At 40.6% G+C, this 21,594-nt stretch overlaps 1 protein-coding gene across 1 annotated transcript in view; it reads right to left on the bottom strand.

The window, feature by feature from the left end:
- The window catches only part of Tprg1 (tumor protein p63 regulated 1), a 130,104-nt gene that overhangs the window by 86,967 nt on the left and 21,543 nt on the right, over nt 1-21,594 (bottom strand). Inside the window, exons 2-3 of the mRNA XM_021659201.2 lie at nt 14,383-14,616; nt 3,162-3,253 (exon numbers count right to left, since the gene is read on the bottom strand). Of these exons, the coding sequence (XP_021514876.1) occupies nt 3,162-3,253; nt 14,383-14,607 (317 nt within the window). The 5' untranslated portion in view covers nt 14,608-14,616. The remainder of the gene's footprint in view (nt 1-3,161; nt 3,254-14,382; nt 14,617-21,594) is intronic.

The following is a 21,594-nucleotide window of genomic DNA, read 5'->3' as shown; positions in this document are numbered from 1 at the left end:
TTTTCCAGGCCCAAACAGAGTTGCTGATAACTTTCCTTACAGACAATGAAGTGTACCGATCCCCAAAGCCCGGCTGTGACAGGTATCACTCCAAATGCATCCTTCAATAAAAGCCCTTTGACAATGCAAGTCGTAGCATTTCTCCTCTGCAGTGGCAACATGTTACTCCTCTGTGATAGAAGGCACAGCAGGATATTACAGGATAAAGGAGGAAGGTTTCAGCCTAGGCAAGAAGACAGGGCAGGTGGAGGAGCATGGAAGACGTGGAAGACTGCTGCAGTCACAAGCCCAGGACAAGCCCTTCAAACATGCAGCTTTCACCTTCAAAACACATATAACATTTTATATGCAAACTTTCCCATTCGCCACTGGAAAAGACAACCTCTGTGAATTGAACGGCAGACTAATAGTGCATTAGTTTTTAAGTGTTCTCACAATGTTAATGCTACAGGCAGGGCCCACCTGAGTTTTATCTGCACTGTCAACACCTTTCCCATCACTGACTTAAATTTAGACAGTGAAGGACTGTGAAATTAAGTTATGGTCTATAGTGTTTGCCAGCTTTGTAAACATTGTGGTGCTGAATTCAAGATTGTGGTGCTGAATTCAAGTTCTCTGGAATACGTGTGCTTATCTTTCCTAACCAAAGAGGATTTTTCATTTCACAAGTCAGACCTGGCTCTCTGTTTGAATGAGGAGTGGGGGAGTGGGAAAAAATCATATATTTTTTCCAAATGAATTAGTGAAAAGGTTAAATGACAGACTTTTCTTTTCCTTAGTGACGACTCAGAGATTATAGAGACAGTTAGGATATAAATGGATGAAGGAGAAACTAGAAGGAACATGGAGATGAGAAGAATGAAAAGCAGGAAGAGGAGGAGCAGAGGAGAAGAAGCAAAGAAGGAGAGAGAGGAGAAGAGGAGGAGGCCAGGCAGAGGAGCAAAGGAAAAGAAGGGGCGAAGACTTTCTACCAAGAAATAGTGCTCTTGACTAGGAAAGGGCACTAGTAAAGGATTTCTTCATGAAGAATTTTATAGTAACATCTCATTTTGTCCTCTCAAAAGCACTTCAGATATGAATTTTAGTCTCATATTATAAATAAAGACACAAAGAGTAAAAAAGGTAATAACAAAAAAGTTAGTTTTTGAAGTTTCTTTTTTTTTTTCTGTCCCAGGAAGGTGTTTGAAAGTGTAGTGTAATCACGTAAAAAAGGTAGAATGGTCTGATGCTCTTCCCTGCTTGCTGAGGATTCCAGGTTGCTAGCCTGGAGAGTTGTGCCTTCAGCAGTATCCTTCTGGAAACTCATCCAGAGAAGTGTTCAAGGGGAAAAGACTGCATACTTCTTCCTCCAGCCGTAATGACCACAGAGTTTCTGAAACTCTTACTCCTCTGTGTAAGAAAAGTACTCACTGAACCCATCAAACATGGAGGGGGATGTTTTAAACATGTTTCCTGTAATATGGTTGGTCCTACATACAAATACTCTTTTTTGCCTTTTTAATTTTTATTATTAGTTACATTTTATTAACTCTGTATCCCAGCTGTATCCCTCTCCCTCATTCTCTCCCAATCCCATCATCCTTCCCTCATCTCCTCCGTACCTCTTTCCAAGTCCACTGCTTAGGGAGGACCTCTTCCCCTTTCATCTGACCCTGTTTTATCAGGTATCTTCAGGACTGGCTGCAAAGTCCTCCTCTGTGGCCTAGCAAGACTGCTCCTCCCTTGGGGGGTGGGAAGGTAAAAGAGCCTGCCATTGAGCTCCTGTCAGAAATAGTCCCTGCTCCCCTTACTATGGGAAACCAATTGGTTACTGAGCTACCATGGGCTACATCTGAGCAGAGGTACTAAATTATATCCATACCAGGTCCTTGGTGGAGTATCAGTCTCAGAAAAGACCCCTGTGCCCAGATATATTTGGTCCTTGTGGAGCTCCTATACTTTCCACATCAAACTAACTCCCCCTTCTTTCATATGATTCCCTGCACTCTGCCAAAGGTTTGGTTATAAGTCTTAGTATCTGCTTTGATACACTGCTAGGGAGAGTCTTTCGGAGGCCCTCTGTGGTAGGCTGTCCTGTTTCTTGTTTTCTCCTATGTCCAATGCACATCCCATTTGTCTCTCTAAGTAAGGATTGATCATCTTACCCTGGGTCCTCTTTCTTGTTTATCTTCTTTAGGTGTACAGATTTCATTATGTTTATCATATCTAATAGGTCTATATAAGTGAGTATATGCCATGTGTGTCTTTCTCCTTCTCGGATACCTCACTCAGAATGATCTTTTCTAGATCCCACCATTTGCCTGCAAATTTCATGATTTCCTCATTTTTGATTGCTGTGTAGTATTCCATTGTGTAAAAATACCACAATTTCTGTATCCATTCCTCGTTTGATGGACATCTGGGTTGTTTCCAGGTTCTGGCTATTAAAAATAAAGCTGCTACAAACATGGTTGAGCAAATGTCCTTGTTGTGTACCTGACTGTAAGGTCCACCCAAATCCTCTTTTGCCTTTTAATACATATTATTGAGTGTGTGAAAGGTCACAGGCAGAGCCTCTAAGGAGGGATAGAAAGGTAATCATCGCCATGGGAGTACTCGCCAGGGGACTCAGTTCTGCTGAGGAAAGACTTACAGGTAAAGGATGGTGTTACATGAGCAATAAAGACTGGACATTCACTTGATTCTCTCACTAGTGCCCTGCCTTTCCTATTCTGCATGATTTCCCCAGGATTGCTGTCCATACTCTACATAGAGCTCAGACTATATGTTAGACGTCATCTGTGCTTTTTCTTACTCTTCCTTCCCACAGCCCCGAGAGTGAAATAACCAGCAGCCCAGTGCTGTCACAGACAGCAGGCTTGTAATGGAGAGAGACCAGAACTGGGCATCTAGGAAGCTACCCCAATAATCCTTGGACACAGTCCTGCGTCACGATAAGCTGTGACACAGAGCTGAGCCATGGCCACAGTGGCGGCTAGGTGGAAGTACCAGTCCAGAAAGATACCATCATTTCTGTCTATTCAACCAGCTAAGAAAAAATTATCTCTAGTTGGAAAAGTCAAGAAATCACCATGTACAAAACCAAGAAGAGTTTCTACGGCACGTCCATCTCCCTTTCTGCTCCTGTGGTATCACGCCCCTTCACACAGCCATGTACTCACTGTGTCAGGAGCCAGAACCCTTGAACGCTCTCTCCAGAAGTCTGCGTGACATGGCTTCTCAAGTCTTCCACAGCAGTCTCAATGGCCCCCGGCTGAGTGGAAAAGAAAGAATTTCACCTAGAGAAGACCAAACACACTCTGTACTTATGATTAGTTAGAATGGCCACACCTCCTCCTCCACACCCTCCAGGTGTTCATGTGTTTGCATATTCTATTCACTGCCTGGCGGAGACCTTGATCTTGAGCACTGTGTTTTACTGTTAGCACTATTGTGTCAGCCAAACGTATGCCAGGTCCTACCTTCTCAAATCCAGTATGCTTTCCCACTGAAATGAAAATAGACATTTTTAGAAGAACACTCTTTGCAGAGAAATGGGTTTATCAGGAAGTTCAAAACAGATATATATAATCTTCCCAGATTCTAAGCGCACATGTTGATTAAATGCAAAAAGTAAATTCCTTTCAGTGCTCTGACCATCAGTGTAGCTGACTCAGCAGCTCAACTCTCCTCAGTTTTTTCTATCTATTTATTTATTTATTTATTTATTCACTTTACATTGTTCATAGCCCCTCCCTCCTCTTCCCCTGGTCCTACCCTCCCACTCTTTCCCCCCTACCTCTCTTTCCTTACTCATCAAAAAAGGGAAGCCCCTACTCCAACCCACCATGGATCATGTCACATGAGTGCATCCTCTTCCATGGTGGCCTGGTGAAGCAGCCTAGCCAGGGCAAAGTGATCAAAAGTAGGCAACAGAGTCCATGTTAGATACAGTCCCTTGCTAAAGGACCCACATGAAGACGAAGCTTCCCATTAACTATATATGTGTAGGGGGGCCATGCAGGGTGTTTGGTTGGTGCTTCTGTCTCAGCAAGCCCCACTGGTCTTTGTGGTTTCTTAACTTTCACAAAACAAGTGTTCCCACCTCAGGGCCCAGGTCTATACAGAAACCCGTTGACACCTGTTCTAGGAAATTCATGCCTTCCCTAGTTCGACGGTTCTTAAACTTCAATGTACACTGGAGCCATGTTGAAACATCTCTAGAACCATTCCCAGTCTCCCATACAACTTAGCTGGGTTGGGACCCGAGACTGCATTTCTCACACATATCCAGATAATACTGTTGGTATGAAGACTGTACTAGTGAGAATATACTTCACTGACATATACTTGAGACAACCAGTACTTTCTAGGCAGTTATTCTTCTTAATGCTTTACTCTATTTAAGAATCTTTCCAGGCCAGGAGGGAAGAGGATCCAAGCATTCCTGATAAGACTTAACAAACTGTGGGCAGATGGCGATAATAGAGAACTTCATCCTTTAAGTAGGGGAAAAGGATGAGGGGAAGAGAAAGAGAGGGCAGGACTGGAGGAGCTGAGGGAAGGGCCTTTAATCAAGATATATAGTGAATAAATTGTGAAGAAAAAACAAAAATTAAAAAAAATCATCAGGCAGCTATTAAAAAAAATCTTAACGTAGGATACATACTAGGCCAATTGTTTCAGAAATTCATTGGATAAACACAATAGTACATGAGGAAGTTTTAAGAATATATGCTGTCTTATAGGGGAATCTAGACGAGAGTGAGGGTGCTTGGGATGAGATATGTGTAAATGGTGAAGAGTTTCAGGTACCTAATTAAGCTACGCCCACACCTGCTCCGTGGTTCCTTCTGAACAGCCCAAGCCATCCACATCACCTAAAATGAGGTGAGTGACAGAATTGTCAATAATTAGCTCTGCAATTTTAGCTCACTACTTGGCTTTCCTGGCTAAAAGGCTGAACTAAACCAAATCTTCTGGGTCACACTGATGACTATAAGTTCTGTTCATCTTCAAGAAAACGAAGTCATAGCTTTTATAGCCAAAGATTCTGATTCCAGTTCCTTCCTGAGTTGGAGAGTCAGCTACTAGACTGAACAATTTTCCCTCTGTATCATTGTCTGTGGCTGGCTTAAGGCTGGTCAGAAAGCTAATATTGGCATCACATGCTTGCTGAAGGCCATGTGTCACAAATGCAGCAATTTCTGGGGTTTCAGTCAAATATGCTTAGCAGTGCTGCCAGGGTTTCTACTGATAACACTCATTTCCAGTGACCCTGTGGGCAGTCAGTCTACCCTGGGGGAAAATTCCTGTAGCCTCCTGGCTATTCTCTCTTCACTCAACCTTTTATCCCTGTGAGGAATTCTGACTCTTCTGGGCCTACGTTTCAAAGTCTTCTGAAATATAATGCACTCTTTGATGACTCAACATTGGTATTTTTCTCAAAATTTCTTTACATAATTTTAGCCTCACAAATATAACTCAATAGCACAACTAATACTTTTCAGAAAAAAAGCAAGTAGAATCGGCGAATAATTAAATAACCCTAAAATAAGCATTTTGTTGGACGTTTTTACGTCAACCAGTTCAACAAAAATATGTGAAGATGAATATAATGATTTATAAAATGTAAAAGCTTTAGTATCTTTCCTACAAGATGCAATAGCCTGTGGATGTTTCCATAGTGCTAGTGGTCATCACACTAATAAAATCCAATGGCCAAATCTATCCAAAGAAGAATAATCTATATTTGATCCAGATATACCTCTATGAAGTTATGCTTCAGAAATTCTTGCACATATACAAAATGGCGTGGGTAAAGAACTCTCTGCAGCCTTGTTTGTGAACAACGGTAAATGAGGAGCCATATACAAACGCTGCTCAAAAGGGTGCTATAACATATAATAGGTTTGGATAATCTGCTATAATGAAGATATAAAAGCATGTGGATAAATAAAAAGAAAAAAATGAAACAGGAGAAGGTAAGATTGGCCACCTTCCTTAAAAGAAACTACATTCTTGTTTGGTGACACACAGTTGAATTAACCCTAAACAGGTCTCTGAAATATATCAATGTTGGTTTACTCAGGGTGGGGGAAAAATGAGAGAGAAATAGATCATAAAAGTGATGCTTTTCTATATAACTTTTCAAAAGCTAAACACTGAAAGTGTGTTATTTTGGAAAGCTTTGATGCTCTCTACAGATCTGCAGTGTTCTTGTCTGTCCCATTCTTTTTGTCAGTATGAACATTACTCAGGCCCTTTTACAATATAGAACAAAACGGACCTCAACAGAAAACTGTGCTTCCTTACCTTTTATTATTGTTAGTTAATTAATACTTTTTTAAAAACTTAATAAATTTAAATCTAATAATTTTGAATAAAAAAATTAAAATATATATGCACTTTGTGTCTTAGATATCAAGGTCTAATCTCAGTCATCTTCACGGTTATCTGTAATCCATGATAAGTCATCTTGGCATTTTTTTATTAGTTTATTCATTTGTTAGATTGCTGTGATAATAATTACCGTAACTCGGGTATTGGGAGATACCACGAGACCCTGTACATTAAACAGTAACAAACACTGAATAATAAAAAGCCTTACCATTATTCTCATTAGTGTTTAGGTTAAATAAAAGTGAAAAAGCCATACTAGAATTCAAGGATCAAATGCTTAGTGCAACCAAACACTTAGCACTGAGACTGCAGTGTAAGGCAAACAGGAAGTTATGATCAAATACCTCATCTTTCACCACACAGTGACTCTCTTGTCTCTTCCATTTTAGCCCTGAGTAGTTCCAGGCATGGCAAACCTTCTTGGGGAATTCCAAAGACTTGCATATCGGTTCCCTTGCATTTCCACGATCTAGACTAGTCCAGAGCCAATGCTGACCCAAACAATGTCCTTGACTTTGTTAATAAGCTTGTCATACACGCAGTTAGTTGTTCAGGAATTACTGCTCTTAGAGCCTCTAGCCCTCAGATTTCTTCTGTAGCTACTATGATGACTAGATAGAGGCCGTTTTTCAATAAACACATAAGTAAGAAAATTAGTTTGAAATCGGCCATGATCTGTAAAGGTCAAGCAAATTTGTATTTCCTTGAAAAAATGATAAAAATTCACCTTATTATTACTGTGGTTCTGCTCACACTAAATAAATAAATAAATAAATAAATAAATAAATAAATAAATAAGCCATCTTTATGACAGTCCTCAAGGAGTTTCAATACAATAGAAGCTGAACAACCTCCTACCCAGTGAGATGTTTATTTTCTAAACTAAATGGAAGCTCACACAGGCAATAACAATAAAACTAATAAATGTATGTGTTCCTAATGTGAGGGCAAGTCACTGGGAACCCTCTAGCAAGAGAAGAGGAAAAGAGAGAGTATGAAAGCCAAATTAGTGTCATGGAAGCAATGACATCTCACTACACAATGGGAAGTCCTGAACCTGCTTATTAAAGTCTCGCTGCTCACAATAGAACACAGGCTATAAAAAGGCCATGGGGAACCATTAATTAAATATTAAAAGATCAAATAGTTTTAGTACCATTAGTTTGTATGTAATTTACATTCTCTAGTATAAATTTAGAGATAATTCTCCATCTCGAATCGCTTTCAACTTTCTGATAAGGTATCTGCAAATACAGAGCCCTACAGGGAGTTTAAAAATATCTTTCTCCATGTGGGCTAAGCATTGTTCTTTTCATAAAAAGTTGCTTTTGAACATCAGTCTCCATAACTAGGATGATTATCATAATATACCTCAAGTTATTAGCCTTGAGGGATACTTTTGTTCAGAGAAGGCACGAGGCCTTTTTTAGATATGTCTAAGCAAGAATAGCAGATACACTAAAACCAGAGAAAAAGGCTGCAAATGGACTGAGAGCGAGAGTTTTAGACTTTCACTTCTGGAACCTCTCATTCACATCCCAAGGTCACCGGTAGTACAGGGCAGTGTCAGGACTCCTGCATGGCAGCTGTGCTTCCCAGGCCTGGCATGGTCCTTGAGATTATGGCTATCCTCGGGCAAGTAACACTTCGTTCAGGTACTTGAAGAGGTTGACTGGATATTCCCAGGACCCACTCTTTCTGAGAAAAAAAAAATCTCCTAAACTAAGTCAGAAAGGCATAATTTTTGCATATTATAATAATGACCAGCAAGCCATAGAAGGGGCTTAAGGGCTCGGTAACTTATTTTATGATCTGGTACTTAGACACGCGATATAATATCTGATATTATGGTGCTAAAATTACCACTTATTTTTTTCTGTGCCAGTCATTCTTTGAAAATCACACTTGAAATTCATAGAATTGATCATTGTTCTCCTTGATATCTTTGGGTACCAATTCCTGGCACCTAAAAAGCTGTGTGTTTTGCTATCACAGAAAGCCAACAAAAAACCTTTCCTTTCCAGATCAGTGATATGAACAGAAAACATTCTCAATATCCAGCTAAAGGTGAACACACTGTAGTGTATATCCCTATTGTGAGATGTGATGGCGCTAATAAAAAAAATGATGTCCACAAAATATTACAGACTTTTGAAACCATATATAACATATAAACTCTAACCACTCACAAGTGTATAAGAGTGCATGTAATTAATTTTTTTGTTAATACTAAACTGTGACATTATAGTGATTTTTTATGCTGCATATGTACATTTTCTAATTTTTTTATCAACTGTTTTTGGGTGATGATCCTAAAGTTTAATAAAATATTTCAGCAACAAATTCTTCCACTGGCTCACTCAATGTTCTTCCCAATTTGCAATTCATATACTTTAAATTCTTAGCTTAGAATAAGTTGATATTTCTGTGCTTGTGGCATGAAATCATAACACTATAAGTAGGTAGCTAGGAAACTAGTTCTAGCCCCAGGTTTTCTGTTTAGTACACTCCTGGGAAAGTCAAATCTCACTCACTATTGTGCTGCCGAACATGAATAACTTGAACAGTAAGAGCACATCAGCACTGGCAGAAAGTTTATAGAAATGCAGAATCCAATTTGCTCACCAGCTGGACCATGACATCTGAGATCTCACTTCAGATCTAAGAAGTAATCACTTTATGATGACTCTCACACATCTGAAACTTTCCTTACTTAACAATTCCTTGATAAAGTCAGCCAGCGTCTCTTTACTGCTACAGACCCTTGTGTCAACTTTTATAACTCACCCTAGAGATCACAGTGAGGCCGTAGGCACTTTGTTGCCATTTTTGTGATTATTTTGAATTGTGAATGTAAGCGAAAATAAGAGAGAGGGGGTACTGAAAATAAGTGTTTCAAATGCTTATAGACGTGTCATATACTCTATGAATGTTGACAAAGTTAGCTCATTTAGGGTTTTATACAAAACTTGCATTGCATTTACACTTTTCAGGGAAAGAAATTGAGACTCATACACTCACAAACACACAAACATACTTCTATCTTCTTAACAATCACAACACCTTGGATTTTGATTTGCAAGCTAATAAAACTAGATCATTTTCTCATTTATTTAAAAAATGTTTCTTGGGATAGTGTTCATACCAGAATATATTTGGGTAATCACACAAAAATCCTTGTTCTACATGTGGGATACTTCTTGCTGAAATTTTGGTTAGGGGTTTCCCAGAGACCCATAAAACAACACACTTTATTTTTATTACTCTTGGCCACCCAAGAACTTGACGGTAAGACCCTATTTATTGCCAAAGGCATCATACACTTTGGTCACAGGCCATGGAGAAGCCAAGCTGTTACTGACCCTGAAACTTCTTCCCTGTTGGGTAGCTTTCACAGAGCTAGAAGGTGCTTTGTAGATTAATAGAGAAGACAGTCCATCAATAGTCTAACACAGCTGTGAACCCTGTGAGCTCCAATAATGACTGAATTATACAGTGGGGGAAACAGTGGAATGTTATAGGGATAACCAACATCTTCTCAGTTAAATTTAAGACCTGCTCAACAGGAAGAAACTGATGCCCGTAAACATGGCAAAGAACTCACGAGTGGGTAGGTTAAAAGCCCTACGAATATGACTTTGCTAAACCAAACTATCTTCTAAATATTAGCCTTTGTACTCATAGAGTAATACAACTTCACCTCTCATCAGAGGGATGTTTTAATGTGGTGGTTGGCAGTTAATACAGAAAATAGTAAATGGGGCGTGGACAGCAAATTGTCCTAATATACAAAGTTCAATAAACATTGCAAAAGAGGATGAGTCAAGATAAAAAAAAAACAATCATAAAATCAAGATGAACGTTTCAAAGTAGTGTCTTTGGGACATGTCAAGGCCATGGCACTAATGAATCACAGCAGTTGTAGTTGCCTGAACAAGACGTGCACACTCCAGCATGGAAAGAGAAGGAGCACCTTAAAGCCCCATCCGTAGCTGAGTAGCTATTAGCCGTTGAGGGCTGCTAGAAGAGAAAAAGTCAGTCTTTTTCAGCAATGTGGTCCATGGTAAGTTGCCAATGCTCTATTGGGTGGTATTCTACCCCACGTGTGTACGGGCAGCATTAAGTAGACTCAGTGGATTGTAGAAGTAGATGAAAATGAAGGAGGAGAAGGAGAAAAGGAGGAAGGGGAGATGAAACTTTGTTGCAGGTGCATAGGAATCTTGGAGGGGAAAGTTAGAGGGCTGATAAAATCTAAACTCATTGTATTTATGTATAAAATTACAAGAGAATAAATTTAAAAATTTCAAAGATTATCTGTACTAAATGCCAATGGATCGCTTCATCACAACTGTGTTTTCCTTGCCCCCCCCCCTTGTTAGTGCATATTCACTGTAGTGACACAACGCTCTAGTCTGAAGGGGAGCGGGGTGCCCTTGAAAGCTCAACCTCGTAGCCCACAAAGCATCCTCAGGCTCACGGGTTGGACTTACTCCTACATAAGACAGTTGTCCTCAGAAGCTCTTGAGAATTCAGGTTTGCTTTCTAGGACTGATGAAGAGGATACCATCATGTGGAGGTTTCTGTAAATTGTAACTTTCATTGAAGAAGAGCAGTGGACTCTAATCGCCTAGCTGAAGCTCTTGGCCTACTGACTTAGACCATTCCACTCACCCGAAGGTTGTTCACTCTTTTTTTTTTTTACTTATTATAATTTATTCACTTTGTATCCCGGCTGTAACCTCTCCCTCATCCCTTCCCTCCTTTTCTTATCCCCCTCCCCCAGTCTACTGATAGGGGAGGTCCTCCTCCCCTTTCATCTGACCCTAACCTATAAGGGCTCATCAGGACTGGCTGTATTGTCTTCCTCTGTGGCCGGGTAAGGTTGTCTCCTACACTTCAGGGGGAGGTGATCAAAGATTCAGCCACTGAGTTCATGTCAAAGACAGCCCCTGTTCTCCTTACTAGGGTGCCCACTTGGAGACTGCCATAAGCTACATCTGTGCAGGGGTTCTAGGTTCTCTCCATGCATGGTCCTTGGTTAGAGTATCAGTCTCAGAAAAGAACCCCATGCCCAGATTTTTTGGTTTTGTTGCTCTCCTTGTGGAGCTCCTATCCCTTCCAGGCCTTTCTATCCCCACCACCCGCTTCTTTCATAAAATTCCCTGCACTCTGCCCAAAGTTTGGCTATGAGTCTCAGCATCTGCCTTGATACCCTATTGGGTAGTGTCTTTCAGAGGCCCTCTGTGGTAGGCTTCTGACCTGTTCCCTGTTTTCTCCCTCTTCTCATGTCTATCCCATTTGCCTGAATCTGGAAACAACCCAGATGTCCCTCAGTGGAGGAATGGATACGGAAATTGTGGTACATTTACACAACGAAATACTACTCAGCAATTAAAAACAAAGAAATCATGAAATTTGCAGGCAAATGGTGGGAACTAGAAAAGATCATCCTGAGTGAGGTGACCCAGAAGCAGAAAGACACACAGGATATATACTCACTTCTGAGCGGATATTAGACATATAATATAGGATAATCATACTAGAATCTGTATACCTAAAGAAGCTAAGCAAGAAGGAGGACCCTGAGTAAGATGCTCAACCCTCATTCAGAAAGGCTTGTTCACTCCTTTTGAAAAAGTGTTATTTTTATCTTACATATGTAAGTATTGTGTCTACATGTATGTGAATGCACCATGTGAGTGGCTGCTGTCTGTGGGAGTCAGAAAAGGTGTTGGACCCCCTGGAACTGGAGTTATAGTGTGCTGTGAGACACCAAGTGATGCTAGGTACCAAACATGGATCTTCTGCAAGAGCAATAAGTGCTTTTTAACTTCCTCTATCTCTTACTCCCAACTGGTTCACAGTGCAGTATAAGGCCACCATTTTATAGGAGTTATAAAGGAGTTATAAATATCTAATGACACATGTAGTAGCTTTGGGACCCTGTCAGTTCATCTAAAGAACTACATGGTCTAGCCTTGCTTTCCCTGTATGTTTCCAAATGGAGTTAGACGTTCATATTAATTTCAAAAGGCAGACATGAAATCAATTGTTTTACTTGCTGAAGATCAATTCAAGTTTTACAGCACAGTCAAGGAAATTACTGCCCTGGCTCATTTTGTGGCAAGCAGCAGCCTGAATACCAATATCTCCTTTCAATACAGTCTGACCTCATCCTTAAAATTCTCCTATCCCTGGTTCACAGGCAAAGGCACAGCTTCTAAAAGTGACTTGCCATTAAGTTTAGAGTTTGCATTAGAGGTCAGTTGGTCCCCGTGTCCTCTTCTTTGTCAAGGAGAATTTCAGTTTTACCATGAATATAGTCTCTGTTCCTATAGTAGAGAGCCAACGAATCTACCTTTGCCACCTTCAGAACTACTACCATCACAAGCAAAGTACAGAGCTTTTCATGGTCTTTTCAGTCTGCTTTCATAGCCGCCCCAGCTCCAACTATGAAGCCCTTATTCTGCTCTGTATCTTCTCATCAAACCCTGGCATCATCCATCTCTAGATCATAAGACTCCAAAGGCTGCTTACATTTCCTTTGCAGTTCCATCTCAACTTAACTTTGCATATTCAATAAAGTTCACATCTTTTGGAAAACAGACCATATGCTTGACATATGCAAAACACACTTCCACAAACAGATAACATAGCACCTACCACAGTGCCTTCCACATAGAAGTCTACATAATGTTTAAATACACACACATGCATACGCACTCACACATTCCGTTGCTTTCGTGAGAGCTTTATCTTAAACAAAGGCATATATTTAAAGCTACCAAATAAGGATCATTTAGCCTTGTAAATAGTCTCAAATCCTTGACCTCCATTTTTTTAAGATATTGAGCTGAAAAATATATTTTTGAAGGGCCAGAGAGAGGGCCCCAATCCGATAAAAGCATTACCCAAATCAGAGAACCTGAGTGTGATCTCCAGAAACCACACAAAAGCCTCAGTCCTGTGGACCACATATGTGACTCCAGCACTCCTGCTGGGGAGTGGGAAGTGGAAATGGGAGAAGTGGCCAGAAGCTTTCAAGCTAGCTAGCCTGGAGTACCCAGCAGAGTAGAGACGAACCCCACACAAAAGACCCTGGCTCAACAAACTAGAAGCTCTGAATCAACTTCCAAGAGCTGTCTTCTGCCTTGGTTACTCTTAGACATGAAAGAAAGGGAGGGAGTGGGAAATGGGGGCGGTGGAAAGAAGTTTATTTTTCAACAAAAAGGTGTCCCATATATGCATGAAAACTATCTGTTGTCATAGTTCACATTCCCCTATTTTTCCTCCAATACATTATAGCTACTGTGTTAATAAGAACTTTGCAGGACTGCAAAAGGTCAGTAAGCATGAATTAAAAATACTCACCAAAGAAATAAGAAACCCACGAAGTGCTTTCCAGTTGATCCAAATACTAGAAACTTATTACTGTAGCCTTTTACACCCAGTATATATGCCTTGTTCATTTTCTTTGTCTGGCTCCATTGCTCGGTGAGAACTCTGAGCCTCACCCTGGCAGCAAATGGAGTTTCAGTTTCAAACCCTTGCTCCTGTGGTAACACCAGAATCCCATCATCCATCCTGAGATTCGGCTCTGCCTCAGCAGCGCTTTTCGCTCCACAGCCAATGTCTTCCTTAAGAAATAATGAGTTTGTAGTTCACCTTCTAGCAACTGTGTTACGGGTTCTCTAGCCATTAAGCATTAATTCCTGGAGGCCAGATTTTGCATCCCTGCAAGACTGAAGCCCACATTTATAGAAGCTACGGGAACCGTATCTCCTTGATAGCTATCTGAGAGAGAGAAAAATAGAGACTGGTCTGGCTTGTCTGAAGTTTACACCCTTCATCCACACAATGGGAATAAAGACAACCACATAAGGATTATAATAACCACTACAAGAGGTGTGTAAATTATGTAACCCTTGGCAGCATGCAGTATAGAGAAGGTGGCAAGTTTTCAAAAGAAATTTTGAATAGAATTTAAAATCGTGGTTTTACCCGTGTGGCAAAGTACTTCCGTGACACGTAGGGCTGGTGATAAGGATTGGGGTAAAGCGTCGATTTAGTCACACTCTGCTGTCTTGAAATCTGTCTTTGTCCTGGGTCCTTGCCTGAGTCCCCCGCCTCCTCTGTGGACAAGTGGTCATTCTCGGAGGGCTGGTCATCTCCCTCCTGCGTCAGAGACACGGGCTGGAATCCTTCAAAGCTCCCAATTGTTGACATTTCTTTAGCCTAAAACAAAATGAAACAGTCTTTTCATTTATGGTAAAACATTCTACCTGTATGCTGGTTGTGGAAAAGCAGGTGACGAAGAACAGAAGATCTCCCTAAAGGGAAACAGCCACACTTTGATCAAACAGAGGCACCAGTGGACCGTGTATGAACACAGACATTTAAATGCCACCACTGTGTAGGGCCTTCACCGCAGGAGAGAAGGAGAAACTATGGGGATGGAGAAGGAGCCTGTGGGTCACCCTCAACTTTAATACCAATACATAAACGGAACAAGGGGATTGTAGCCTGAAATTACTGCCAAGTAATTCCTCTTTGTAATTTCCTGGCATTTTTTTTTTGTTTAAAACTATACACGGGGTGGTTTGTATTTAAGAGTGAAAAGCAATGACAATGCATTGCCTGATCAGCTCCAGGGATTGGTTTGAGGAGGAGTGGAATGAATAAGAATGGCTCCAATAGGCTCCTATATCTGAATGTTTGGTCTCCATGGAGTGGAACTGCCTGAGAAGGACTAGGAGGTGTGGCCTTATTGCAGGAACATTGTCACGGGGTGAGCTTTGAGGCTTCAAAAGCCCAAGCCAGGGCCAGTGTCTCTCTCTTCCTGATGTCTGTATATCTGATGTAGAAATCTTACCTACTCATCCAGCACCGTGTGTGCCTATGGGCCCCATGCTAGCCACCATGGTGAGAACAGACTGAACCTCTGAGACCGTAAGCAAGGTGCACTTAAGTGCTCCCTTTTCTAAAAGCGGCCATGGCCCTGCTGTCTCTCCACAGCAAGAGATCAGTGACTAAGACAGGACATAAACCACCTGGAACTGGCATATTTTCAGATCAAAGGTTCCAATTCTAGCATTTTAAAGAAAGTGTTTAGGAAAGTTTAGGAAAGTGTCCAAAGACACACACACATATTCAAAAACATTGCATTACATGTACACAATTTCTTTCATCACACCATTATGTCTAGTAGAGAAATACTGTAATAAATAGCAACACTAAAGAGTCACACAACCCTACACTTAATAACAAATAATTTAAACAAAACAAGTCTTCTTCACTAGAAGAGAACTGGACAGATGAAATGTATGCCTTAGAGGCAAATACAGTGCAGCTGCTGAAATACGATTATATACTTTATCATAGAAAGATGTACCCAGTATACTTTTATGGAAAAAGAAAGTTATCATACATAAATTATATTGTTCAATTGTCTTCAAATCATTCATAGAAAAAGGAAGAAAATATTACACACGTATTTTTGTATGTGTATACATATGCGAGTGGCCAATATTTGAAACTGAAAAAAATTAAATGTTAAAAGTAGTTCTCTCTTCATGATGATGTTGTGGGTACCTCTCTCATTTTCGGTTCCTGTGCTTAATTAAATTATTTAAATTTAGCATTTAAATAAAAACAAGAAATTGATTTCTATTTGTAAAGTATTTTTTTTGTTGTTTTGTTTTTGAGGACAAAATAGAAGGATCATGCAGGCCCAGGAAAAAATGTCTACCTGGTCTAACGCTGTTTTTTAGCACAATGAGAAAGCCACAGAAGAACATTGCCTGCGCCTAGGTACTTTGTCCAGTCATGCAATCATTCCTACTGGAGGCCAGCTACTAATGTGTCCTGAAAGCGGGCTTCATGCCTAGGCTCACCATCAGGCACGACGTCTTATTCTCAGAGATACCTCTGTGTTCTTAATCAGCTAAAAGGCAGCTTTAATTCCATTTCCTCGGCTCCTGTGAAATGCCAGAAAGTGGGGAGAAGCCTAGTTTGCCAGCATATTTTCACCCTTAAAATGGAGATGAGCTAGAACGTTCAAGAGCGGTAAAAATAGCGCGATCACACAAGTGTTGTGGAGAGCCCTTTCCTCCTAATTGAAACATTGTCTGTGGGAGGGAGGAGAGAAGCTCACATGGCTTCCGCGGCTGAGCAAGCTCAGAAAGTGACAGGAGTCACTAGCCAAGGTTGTGTGAGCAGTAAGGACGGCTAGGGGAGGAGACTCTCCGGCCAGCCAAGTAACGTGCAAGTTGTAGAGAGAGAGATAGAGATAGATAGAGAGAGAGAGAGAGAGAGCTCCAGGGACATACAGGCTTTCATCCTAGGGTGGACTTTGATGATGCAGCTGCCTTTGAGTCAAATCTGCAACTTAAGTTAAATAAATAAATAAATAAACCTATGCTTTTGTAAGCAACTCCAATACACCCCACTGAGGTAGTAGACTTGGATGGATTCATTTCTTTGGACAGCTGTTGGTGTCTATTGGAAGTAGGTTGACTTTGATCTCATTTCTCCACTCGAAGTAACACAAATGCACTGCCTCAATCTTTGTCGTGTGGCATCTGATGATGCTATTAGCAATTATGCCAGGATGGTAGGAGTAAACGGAACCATCTCTGGCAACTGTGGATGTCACTTTGAGGGGGTTGAACTCAGTAGAAAATACAGTTGGTTAAATTCATGGATTGCCTTATGCAGCTCCCATTCCATTTTCTCTTAGCTGATACAACCCTGGCAGCCTTGATGACTCTATACACATCCCTATGAGGAGACAGAATATGGAGGCATACTTGTCAGTACTTATGGGCATGCTTTTGAGTCCAGCTTGCTCACCATAATGCTAACGGGAAGCAGAGAGAGAAAGGAGAGACACAAAAAGACATACACACAGAGATAGCGAGAGACCGAGAGACAGGGAGACAGAGACAGACAGACAGAGGCAGAGAGAGCAGAGATGGAGACAGAGAAAGACAAGTGCATGTTGGCTTGGTAGCAGTTCTGTAATCTATGTATGCAGTCTGGCCACCTCCTTTACAGTGGGTGTTGGAAGGAAATGCATTTCCAAAGTTCCAATGGAGGAAGGTTTGTGTCACTGGGAAGGGAAGCCTGCTTCTGTATTTGCGCACTCTGTGAACACACTAACAACAGACATCTGCTTGAGGCTCCTGTGCCTGGAAAACAGAGGGAGGATTTAATTAGCGCCACTTCCTCTCCCTCAGGCTGTCTTCTCTGGAAACACTTGGGGAAGGCAGCTCTCCGAGATGGAACTGTCTGAGATCCAGGAACTGAGGAAACTCTCAGCTCTATTTGCATTCTTAAAGCCATAAACCATGGAAGCAGTACCAGCCTTCCCCATGGAACTAAAATGCTCAGCAACGACCCTGAGGACATCTCCAAGGAGAGTGAATAAAATTCTTCAACAACATCCCCATCCAAGGTAGAGGAGTCCAGGCATCTATCTAAATATCCCATTTGGTTCCTGAGCCCTCATCCCTGGCAACTTCCAAGTCAATAGAAAGTGTCCTCTCTTCGTTGCTATATACACTGAAATACTAACAGCACATAAATCAATACCAGTAACAAGTCCTAAATCAAATGACCCTATGCTTCTGGAGTGCAAATTCTGCCTGACAATGGATATACTGAGAGCCACTTGGACCTGGAAAGATCATCAGTCCATGAGATGTCTTAATAAATTCATCTCAACTTTTAGTGCTTGAGTAGATACAGCACAATGTTGTAAGGAGGTAAATACTCCAGGTTTTAAAACAAAACAAAACAAAACAAATAAACAACAAAAAACGTGATGTGGCCACTGTTGGCCAAATCTCCTCATTTTGGGAATTTACATAATGAAGATCTCACCTAAGAAAGATGCCTAACTGGTACTGTAAAGACATGAAAAATATCATCCCAAAAGCTAGAGCAGCAGTATGCGAATAGAGAGTACAGGCTATTGAGTTAAAAAAAAGTTGAATAAAAGCAAAAATGTCTTTGCCTTTGCCTTTTAACAAAGATGATTTAGATCCATTGAAGGGGTGGGATTAGGAGAGAATTCTAAAGAATAAACAACTTTTTACTGCTGTTTCTGTTACTAAATAAATACATAAAGGAGTAAATACCAAGCAGTTTCCAAAGAATATGCTACTTTTCTTTTGGTTAGATAATAAAAGTTCTGAATCTTTCTGTTGTTAGAAAGATCAAAGCTAATTTCACATAGATATTTGTATATATGTATGAATATATGTATATGATATGGAGATAAGTTACTTCTAGATCTTTGTCTAAGTATAACTCTCTATATAAGACTTCAATTATTTCTCTGTGCCTTTCTCTAGAATTTCAGGATCATGTAGGGCATAAATTATAACTAGAGGATTATCATCTGATCCAACTCTTTCATTTTGTAAACACTAGCACAGAATTGCTAAGATGAACAGCCTGCTCAAGTTCATACAACTTCCTGGAACAGAACAGGAAACCACAGCCTTCATCTCATAAACCTTTCATCTTCCATGGTTCTCATCTTCCACACCCTTCATCTTTCACACTCTTCATCTTCCACAGCCCTCATCTTCAGGATTCTGGGTCTCTGTTTTTTCCTATTCTGTACTCAGTGACATTTAGCCAAAGGTCAGAACTTGCCTGTCATGTGCAGGGCCTGGGTTCCATTCCCAGAGAAGAAGACAAAATGGGAGGAGACAGAGGAGACATCCTCAAAAGAGGCCTTAACAAAATGGATGCCTTCTGGCATCCATGGGATTGGAGACATAGCTCCATGAAGCAGAACCCATCTGTAGTTTCTCTGAAGCAACTGACATTCAGTGCTGTAGGCTAAAGCCTTTCTTGTTCCTTAAATATGAGTTTCAGAGAGGTTTTAGGATTCTAAAACATGTTTTGCATTCTTTTCAAAATCAAAACCAAGTTTTAGAGTAAAAAACAGTGCTTTGATTTTTTTTTGTCATATCAGAATAGAGTAAAATGTGTAACATACCCAAAACCTGTTACACATAAGGAAAAAAAAATAAAAAAAATATTGAACTAATTCAAGTCAAAGACTCATAATATTTTTAACTGAACTAATGTATTTTTTTTATTTCTATATGCATGTGTGTATGCTTGCATGAGTTCACACATATCACATGCATGTAGGTCCCTCCAAAGCCAAAAGAGGGCATCAGATCTCCTGAAACTAGAGTTAGAGAGGTTGTGGGTCCTGGAAATCAAACCAGGATCCTCTGGTTTGATTAAGTGCAATTAATCATTGGGGCCATTTCTTCAGACTCAACTCATAGCTTTGATTAGCAATATTATTACAACGGTAAGGCCTTCTAAAGCAATAAGGTCTTGGGCTCACTGTGATTATATGATTCTTCCCTGGCTCAAATCTACCTGTCCCCGTTCACATTCCTGCTGAATGTTCCATTCATTTCTCTAGCCTTGACCATCAGGGTTAGAAACATTCTCCCAGAGTGGTTCAACTCGTTCTACCCCAGAAGCTCCACCACATCCTAGAAATTATCTCCTGTAAGGAAACTACATGGTGTGACATACTTACTTCTTTCTCTTCTAAAATCAAAGGCAAAGGCAGCATTTTGACCACCGAACACATTTAATTCTTAGAGAAATGGACAAATATCTCTTCTGAGAATAGATGAACTGGAAAGGAGTAGCTGGCCACATTTACTTGGCTCAAAAGTATAGCAAGGAGTCTTGAGAACTTTTCCTCTCCCAAGAATTTGATCCAACAAACAAAGAAACAAAACTCTTTGTGAATAACAAAAATGTGTCTTTGTTCAGATCAAGCAAACAAGACTGAAATTATTAACCAGAGATTGGTCTTTAACTCAGAGTTGTTTTCTGATGGGCCTTTCCTCAAGGCCTGAACAGTGCTGTACAGCTTCAGAATCCTTGTCTTGCTTTTAGGACTGCCTTCCTGATGAGGCTGCACAATCACATATACTCTTATTCATTGTATCTCCGTAATATTAGTATCTTATAAAGTTATGTACAGCTTTCTTTAAAAAGCCTTTACAATGGTATCATTAATATCTAAGCTTGAATTTGATGAGGAAAAGTAGAGGCGCTTAACTAGTTCCTAAAACTTTGGGAAGATGGGCTTCCTCAATACAAGCACTCATCTATTTTACCTACAGCTATATTAGTCCTCTGTCTACTATAACACAGTCTCTGAGGCTGGATAACTAAAGAACAATAGAAAACTATTCCCATATTTCTAGGTGGGAAAAGCAAGCTCAAGAAACTGTTTATTACATGCTGAGAAGAGGTCCAACAGTGTCCAAACATGGCACCAGGGACAGAAAAGGGTAAAGGGCACGGTTACTTAGCTCCAGCACTTTTGTAAAAGACAAAGTCCCGTGGCCTAGTTACCTTCTAAAAATCCCACTTCTTAAAACTGAACTTATTACAATACATATTAAAAATGCAGATGGAATTAACACTGAGCATGAATTCTGGGGAGTACACAAATATTGAAACAATAGTGAGAAAAATGAAGCCCAAAAGGATTATGTGTCTCTCGAGAACCTGCGACTGATTAAATTTTAAAAAGTTAAACACAGACAATAAAATTCAAATCACAGGCATCATAAGACGACAGTACCATATCCCAAGGTCTATAGCTTGTTAAGGGGAACTATTCCTTTTTCACAGCTTGGTATGCGTGTGGTAGGGGAGGGATCGTGAGTATTTGTTCCGTGCGCTATGTGCTGCACTCAAAGGCATAGACTGAGCTTCCCAGTAATGGCACAGCTACGTACAAGAAGGGGTTAACATTCTCTAGGCATGTCCCCAAAATAAAAATCCACTTTTAATGTTGACATTTTGTAAAGGTAATTTATGTGAATTTATGTGTGCAGCCTTTCCGAGTCTCTGTGCGAGCAGCCGAGGGATGTGTGGCGGATAAACAGCAATACTCCAACACCTTGCAACTCTCCAGCAAGCTCGCCTCTGTGCCAGTGGAGATAAGACTATTGGCAAATGACTCTTCACAATTTCACGTTTTGTGCATTAGCGATAGCACGCTAGCAAGGATGCCATGTCCTGGGGCGGGATGAGTTGAAGGAGGGTCCTATTTCTCCCAGCCCTTCCTGAGTCAGATGAGGACTCTGCTCTGCATCTGTGGGGGTTAGGGACAAACACAGAGCCACTGAGGAACATGGACTGTATACACAG

The sequence above is a fragment of the Meriones unguiculatus genome, chromosome 17 (genome assembly GCF_030254825.1).
Source record: "Meriones unguiculatus strain TT.TT164.6M chromosome 17, Bangor_MerUng_6.1, whole genome shotgun sequence".
Lineage (NCBI taxonomy): Eukaryota > Metazoa > Chordata > Mammalia > Rodentia > Muridae > Meriones > Meriones unguiculatus.
The sequence above is the reverse complement of the archived record's forward strand: the minus strand, read 5'-3'. Positions and strand labels throughout refer to the sequence as shown.